The sequence below is a fragment of the Mobula hypostoma genome, chromosome 4, assembly GCF_963921235.1.
Source record: "Mobula hypostoma chromosome 4, sMobHyp1.1, whole genome shotgun sequence".
NCBI classification, from domain to species: Eukaryota; Metazoa; Chordata; class Chondrichthyes; order Myliobatiformes; family Myliobatidae; genus Mobula; species Mobula hypostoma.
Genome location: NC_086100.1, coordinates 48,901,129 through 48,909,315, shown reverse-complemented (window position 1 = coordinate 48,909,315; position 8,187 = coordinate 48,901,129). Strand labels below are relative to the sequence as shown.

General features: G+C 40.2%; 1 protein-coding gene across 2 annotated transcripts in view; it reads left to right on the top strand.

The window, feature by feature from the left end:
• The first annotated feature begins 2,878 nt into the window (after positions 1 to 2,878).
• Positions 2,879 to 8,187, top strand: part of pde6d (phosphodiesterase 6D, cGMP-specific, rod, delta) — a 73,443-nt gene continuing 68,134 nt past the window's right edge. Inside the window, exon 1 of one of the 2 annotated variants that reach the window (XM_063045750.1) lies at positions 2,879 to 3,083. In XM_063045750.1, the coding sequence (XP_062901820.1) occupies positions 3,034 to 3,083 (50 nt within the window). In that variant the 5' untranslated portion in view covers positions 2,879 to 3,033. Of the gene's footprint in view, positions 3,134 to 8,187 lie in introns of both variants that reach the window. The other variant, XM_063045751.1, reaches the window with a different exon arrangement.

Sequence of the window (8,187 nt, the reverse complement as noted above, 5' to 3'; positions counted from 1 at the left end):
CACATTCCATTTATCTATCCTTTCTCATTCTTCACATACTTTGATACCACACAACCTTCCTTCAATTTGTAAACAGCTCAGTTAAATGTTTCAGCTGAAATAACAAATTTCTGCTTCTTATTTCTCTAATGCTGCACAAAAGATTGGTCTTAATTATCTGTTCTTGTGAAAAAGGAGGAAGTCCGAAATCAGTGATTCTGAGACACACCACCATCCAGCCAAGTGAAAAACTGATTGTTGCCTACTGTCTGCCCATAGTTAGGGCCAATATGATTCATAAACCAAATTAGACAATATTCTCTCTTACAGATTTAGGTTATATTTGTACTCCAATTCTTGTGTTATTACAAAATGAGATCCCTGCACCACTTTCACAGTAATGTAAGTTTGCCCTTAAGTATTAAATTTCAACTTGTTTGGCTTTTGGTTTCTGAGTCACAATTCATGAGATGCCTTCTTTGGATTTGTCTTTTAATCTCATTTGGTCACTAACCCATTGCATTGAGAATATTTTTTCTTCAGCTTTGCTCATAGTGTTAGCGGCTGACCACTGGCTGTGGGCCTGGTGATGACAATTCCAATCAGCTGACGCAGCCAAGATGAACTAGAAGCTATTGACACCATTATGCCAGCTGTTGAGTTGCACTGTATCAGCTAGGTTAGAAGTGGTCATAAGTTTTCAACAAAGTATACTATGGTCAACACACAACCAATGGCAGCACATATTTAAATAAGTCTACTTAAAAGGGAATCTACAGCAACAGATCGAATGATCAAAATCTGGTTATCTCATGTCACTTTGAAATACTTCAAAAGAAAAATCTCATGAGTCAAAGAGAACCACCCCTAGATCATACCTGAAAAATTCTTCCCATGCCATCTTTTCTTCTTGTAAAGTTTAATGGCGGTTGGCAGACCAACATAAGGTGCATTACTGCCACCTACTGAGTTGGAGTGTGGAGCAAAGGGACAGAAAGTATACCCACTAAATTACCCCCACCAAAAAACTCAAATAATATCAAAAAGTCAAAGACACACTCAAATATATTGCGATGGCAGTGATATCCTCAGAGCTCTTCCCTGTTAAACTCTGTCTGTCCCTAAAATCTCAAATTAGCAATTAGATATTTTCTTTGCAAATCCTAGGATCTGCATTCAAACAATAGATGCTGCACCGTTTTTTGACAAGTACACTCCCTACTGATGCCAAAATCATGTATATTAATTCTGAACAGGGAATTATTCAACCTAGTATGTTCAACAGATAAACATGTAAGTATAACAACTTTTCTCCTGTTATACCCATCTATGTTGAGTTCCCACCATTGTCTGAATTTTATATAAATGCTGTCCTTTCTTTTCCTTATCCCAAATTTGTTGCCACAGTGATTGAATAGACATTTTAATTATGGCTTTAATCTCCCCCTTATGCAAAAGCACCGCTACTTTTATATCCTTAATTTTAAGTGATTGCTTGACAAGAATGTCTGTCACCTCATGAACTTCAATTCCAACATGTGGAGGAACCCATATGAAATGTGTACACAGGCTTAGACCCTGCAGTCTCAACAGACGTTGGCCAATCTCAAGAAGAATGTCTGGCCTACAAGTTGAAGTACCTATTTTCATAGATGTCTAATCCGAGAATGAATCTGAGCACAGAAGCACGTAATCAAGGCGTACTTCTTCCAACCATTCCAAGGCTAAGATGATAGCAACCATCTCAGACATAAATACTGATACTTTGTCTGATAATCTTTTCTTCATAGTCACCTGAAACTTTGGAACAGAAACACATGTACAACCTGTCACTGGATCTTTTGAACCATCTGTGTAGATATGTAAGAATCCATAATATCTGCCTTGTATATATTGCTGAACTTCCTGTACTATTGATAAACAATCACTTCTCATTTTGATCTTTTCCTGAAAGCCCAAATCAACCACAGGCAAAGGGAAAAACTATGGCAGACTAACAGAAAAGGGTATACTGGGACCATAATCCATATTAAGCAACCCAAGACTTTGTGCCCGTTTACTTCCCATCCACTTAAAACTGAAGATCTTACAAATACAGTGCCTCCAACACTCTGATAATGTTGCCAATGATGGATGACCAATTTTATGTCCTCTTACATTAACCCAATAAACCAATGCTAACTGTAATCTACGTAGATATAAAGTTACTTCACGTATTTCCACCAGTAATGCCAGAATTGGGAATGATTTAATAACACCACAACATAATCTCAATGCTTGAGCTTCAATTTTATCTAGGGGCTTTAAGATTGCTAGTGAGACCGACCCATAAGCAACACAAAGACAGGTCTGATTTAAACAATATACAGTATAAGCAGAGACCTCCTACTTACACCCCAATCACACCCAGTTAAGCACCTGAGCACGTTAAGTGCTTTTTAAAAAAAAGTCTCTGAATTTTATTCACATGCACTTTCCATGCTAGCCTTATGTCCACTCACATACCTGGAAACTTTACCACGGACTCTTGTTTAAGAGATTTACCATACTGAGATCAATTGTGGGTGTAATGTTCCTTTTAGAAAAACAAATAATTTGGAGTCTTTGCAATAGGAAATTTAACCCCCCTCACCTACTTTTCCATTCCTCTCCTTCATGAATAGCTGCCCAGCCCATCACCATCAAATCCGATTTGTAGGGATGATTGACAGATAAATTATCCAATCAACTCTGTTGTGGCGACGAAGGGCGCGGTTATTAGATATAGCCGAATTTAGCATCTCCAGTTCCTGCCTACAAATGCGAATATGCGGCATCATTTGGCTACCTCGAAGTAGCGTCACGGGTTTTATTGGTTAATATGCCTGTCAATCTTGGTGCGACCAGCGCTCCCCCTACCCATTGGATGAGGTTGGGTTGATCTCTATGAGCGGAACGTTGCTGTGGCGATAATCGGCTTGTTGTTCGTTTTTTTAGAAACATATTGACATTACACTTTTGTGCCATTTAATCTCTTTTGTTCTGATTTATCAGAGGACTATCAGAAGATCTGCAATGTCTTCAACGGAAGACAGGGCCAAAGAGATCCTGAAGGGCTTTAAGCTGTATCCTTTACTGTGTGAATATTTCACTCCATGAAGTGGCGGTTCCTATGGTAAGTGAGGCCATGGATTCAGGCCTGGGCCTGCTGAAGGTGTGTGCAGCTAAAATGATTCAACCGTCCGGCTGCTATTGCGGATAAAGAGCTGAAAGTGACTTTAGCCGCAGAGTAGGGACGAGAAGACTGTGCCTAAATCCCCTCCATGCTTCAAGGAGAGGGATTTAGGGCAATGACAGCGACAGCAGAGGAAGCTGGCGAGATAGTTTTGTTAAATTTGGACGATTCACCTTTGGAATTAAAAAGGAGGCTAAAGGTTTAGCCGAAGTCTCAATATAGCTATATTTGTAAGAAATTGATTGGATGGTAGGGCTGCAAAGAATAATAAAAAAGTATTCTTTTTCACACTATGATTTGAAAAGCTTAATTTAGGTCGTTTTACATTGCTTTAATTGCCATTTCAGAACCATCAGAATCAAATTATTAGCACCAATTTTTCTGACGTGAAACTTGTTTTTGTGTCAGTTTTATGTTTTAAGTTAGGTATGATGTGTGATTAGATTGCAAATTAACTATGCTCAATCAAAGAATACTGTACTTTTAAACCTAAAATGAATATTGCAATATGCTAAATTTACTATTTTAAATCAAGGGACAATCAAGATTAGTTCGTAAGTTCTAATGGCATTTTAACTAAATTAAACAGAAGATATGAAGCAAATTATAAACTGGAGGGAAAGGACTCTGGATTACTGCCTGAGCCTTGTCCAAACTGTTATAGGGTAAGTAAGACCAGAGAACTCAACCTGTGACTCAAAAGATTAGTGTGGGGATAACATTTCAATCAGTGGGACACTAACGCCAGTATGGGAACATGGGAACTCTTACATAGGAATGTACTTCATTTGAATTGGGTTGGTACCAGTTTTGCAGTATATTGACTAACCAGTTCTGTAGATAATGCTTTCATAATCAGATTTATTATCTTTGTCTTGTATGATGTGAAATTTGTTGCTCTGCAGCAGCAGTACAGCACAAAAGCATAACTACTATAAATTACAAATAAGTAAATAGTGCAAATATGAAGTAACGAGGTGGTATTCTTGGATTTCCTTAATACTGCGTTTGGAGGCAGGAGGCTTCCAGTGAAGGGAAAATTAGTAAGCTGAAAAATAATAGATGTTGGCGCAGTGTAGAAAGTAGGTAATGATCGCCAGAGTCTAATGGAAGAACAGGGCAAATAAATGTGTAAGTACAGTATAACCAGTTGGAATCAGAGTGGAGAAAAATGGTAACAAGACAAAGTTGAGAGTTTCATTGATTGTATGTAGCATTCGTGACAAGATAGGTTCATTAATAGCACACTAGACATTAAGGGGCATGATCTGATAGCCATTAGGGAGATGTTGCAAAGTGATCAGCTTTGGGAATTAATTACTCCAAAATGTGTAGGTTTCAGACATGATGGAGAACACGGTGGATGGGGCTGAATTGCTCTGACATTACAGGATTGGATAAAGGCTGCAGTTAGAGAGGAAGATACTTAAATCAGATAATTAAGAAGTGGTAGGTGAATCTAAGAAACAAAGAGGCAAGGTATTTGTGTATGGTAATGCAGGATATAGTATAAATCAGGTGTGTAACAAAGATCTTAGGGAACATCAATCTGCATAGACTAGATAAACCAAATAAGTAGTAAAAGTGTGGACAATAAATTTGTGCTCTATTTAAGAAATGGTTTTCTCGTTAAGTATGTTAGGAGCCTGTATGGGAAGAAGCTACTATTGTATAAAATAGTTGATAACCTGATAGTTAGAGTCTTTAAGGAACAAGGTTCATGATTTTCCATTGAGAGTGAGGGAGATTCAAACAAGAGGACATGAGTTGAGAGTTAAAGGGCAAAAGTTTAGGGGTAACATGAGAGGGAACTTCTTTACTCAGAGAGTGGTAGCTGTGTGGAATGAGCTTCCAGCAGGAGTGGTTGAGACAGGTTCGATGTTGTCTTTTAAAGTTAAATTGGACAGCTATATGGACAGGAAAGGAATGGAGGGTTATGGGCTGAGTGTGGGTCGGTGGGACTAGGTGAGAGTAAGCGCTTGGCACAGACTAGAAGGGCCAAGATGGCCTGTTTCCATGCTGTAATTGTTATATGGTTATATGATTTAATATGAAAACTGAAAGTGATTGTAATTCAGTATGAAACTGGGATTCGAAATCTCAGTAAAGTACTCTGAAGATGTGAAATGGCACAGATACAGTAAGCTGGGAAACTCCTATTTTTCAAATGCAGTTGTAGTTACTTTTTTTAAAAAGTTGCCCAATTAGATTGCAATGTGATTTGTTAATTTTTGTATACTTTTTCGGTTTCATTTTGTCTTTGACTTCCATTGTCTTCCACACTTGCCTCATCATCCATTGAGATTATCACTGCTTTGGGAAGAAATGATCCTACATCTTCACCATTGCTGTTCTACAATCTTTCCTGCTAGGGTCCCTTTCCAATCTTCTTTGGCCAGCTCCCCATTGGGACTCTGTAGCTGCTTTACTCAACTGTAATACCTACATATTTTAGTTTCTCCTTTTCAAACAGCAGGGTGAATTCTATCACTGCTTCCTAGGGGTTGTCTTACCTTAAGTTCCCTAATCAAATCTGGTTCACTGCACAACACCAGATCCACAATTGCATTTTCCCTAGTGGGCTCATCCATAAGCTGCTCTTAAAAAGTAGGTATTCTGCAAATATCTTCTCCTGGGATCCTGTCCCAACCTGATTTTCCCAGTCTACCTGTGTACTGAAGTCCCTCATGACCACCTTAACAATTCCTTTCCTGCATCCTGTTGTAATTTGTTCCCCATAATCTGGCTACTATTTGGACTACATTTAACTCGCATCAGGGTCTTCTTACCCCGACAGGTTGTTAACTCTACCTACAACAATTCTGCATCTCAGATCCAATGTCACTTCTTGCTAAGGAGTTGATTGCACTTTTCACCAATAGAGCCAGCCCCACACCCCTCTGCCCATGTTCTTGTCTTTTGATAGGATGTGTATCCTTGGATGTTTATCTTTCATAGCTGATTTTCTTTCAGCCAGGACTCTTGCGGCCCACAGTGTCATACCTGCCAACTTATAATTGCACTATTAGCTCACCTACCTTGTTTTGTGTATTGCTTGCATTCGAGTATTACACCTTCAGTCCTGTATTCACCGACCACTGACCCGCTTCTCAAATTTGTCTCCATGTTGCCTGAAGTTAAATTCATATTCCCTTCCAGACAGTCTTATTTTTAATTCTGGAGACCTTTGTAACCTCTCCTGTGCACTGCTTCCCTTAACTTTTCCAATCTGTTGAAACCCACCTCCCCACTATTTAGTTTAATGCCCAATCCTTAGTCCTTGTTATGTGAATTGCCAGGATCCAGTCCCATCATGCCTTTGGTAGAGTCCATTTCATCAGGACAGCTCCCACCTTCCCCAATACTTGTGCCAGTGCCCCACAAATTGAAACCCACTTCTCCCATACCAACCTTTGACCCACACATTTAACCTTCTCACCTTACTGACCCTATGTCAATTTGTACACTGCTTGGGGAGCAGCCCAGAGATTATTACCTTTTTGGTTCTGCTTTAATTTAATCCTTATCTGTTTATCTTTTCTCAGCAGAACCTCTTTCCTTGTTCCACTTACATTGTTGGTACCCATATGGACCATGATAACTGGATCTTTCCCCTCTCAATCAAGTTCCCCTTTTTGGTCTGATGAGATGTCGTGAATCTGGGCAACTGGCAGGCATGAAGCCTTAAGGAGTGTCAATCCTTGTGATAGAGAATTGTGTCTACTCCATCGACTATACTATCTCCAATTATAACTACATTTTTCTTCCCTTTCTCTTTCTTGAATCTGGTGGCTTCTGCAAAATCATACTCAATCTTTCTAACTGATGGCAGAATCAGTATAGGGCTTCCCAGATTTAGCAATAGACATAGAATAGTACAGCACAGTACAGGCCCTTCAGCCCACAATGTTGTGCTGACCCTCAAACCCTGCCTCCCACATAAACCCCCACCTTAAATTCCTCCATATACCTGTCTAGTAGTCTCTTAAACTTCACTAGTGTATCTGCCTCCACCACTGACTCAGGCAGTGCATTCCACGCACCAACCACTCTCTGAGTAAAAAACCTTCCTCTGATATTCCCCCTTGAACTTCTCACCCCTTACCTTAAAGCCATGTCCTCTTGTATTGAGCAGTGCTGCCCTGGGGAAGAGGCGCTGGCTATCCACTCTGTCTATTCCTTTTATTATCTTGTACACCTCTATCATGTCTCCTCTCATCCTCCTCCTCTCCAAAGAGTAAAGCCCTTGCTCCCTTAATCTTTGATCATAATGCATACTCTCTAAACCAGGCAGCATTCTGGTAAATCTCCTCTGTACCATTTCCAATGCTTCCACATCCTTCCTATAGTGAGGTGACTAGAACTGGACACAGTACTCCAAGTGCGGCCCAACCAGAGTTTTATAGAGCTGCATCATTACATCGTGACTCTTAAACTCTATCGCTTGACTTATGAAAGCTAACACTCCATAAGCTTTCTTAACTACCCTATCCACCTGTGAGGCAACTTTCAGGGATCTGTGGACGTGTACCCCCAGATCCCTCTGCTCCTCCACACTACCAAGTATCCTGCCATTTACTTTGTACTGTGTCTTGGAGTTTGTCCTTCCAAAGTGTACCACCTCACACTTCTCCAGGTTGAACTCCATCTGCCACTTCTCAGCCCACTTCTGCATCCTATCAATGTCTCTCTGCAACCTTCGACAATCCTCTACACTATCTACAACATCACCAAGCTCTGTGTCATCTGCAAACTTGCCAACCCACACTTCTACCCCCACATCCAGGTCATTAATAAAAATCACGAAAAGTAGAGGTCCCAGAACAGATCCTTGTGGGACACCACTAGTCACAATCCTCCAATCTGAATGTACTGCCTCCACCACGACCCTCTGCCTTCTGCAGGCAAGCCAATTCTGAATCCACCTGGCCAAACTTCCCTGGATCCCATGCCTTCTGACTTTCTGAATAAGCCTACCATGTGGAACCTTGTCA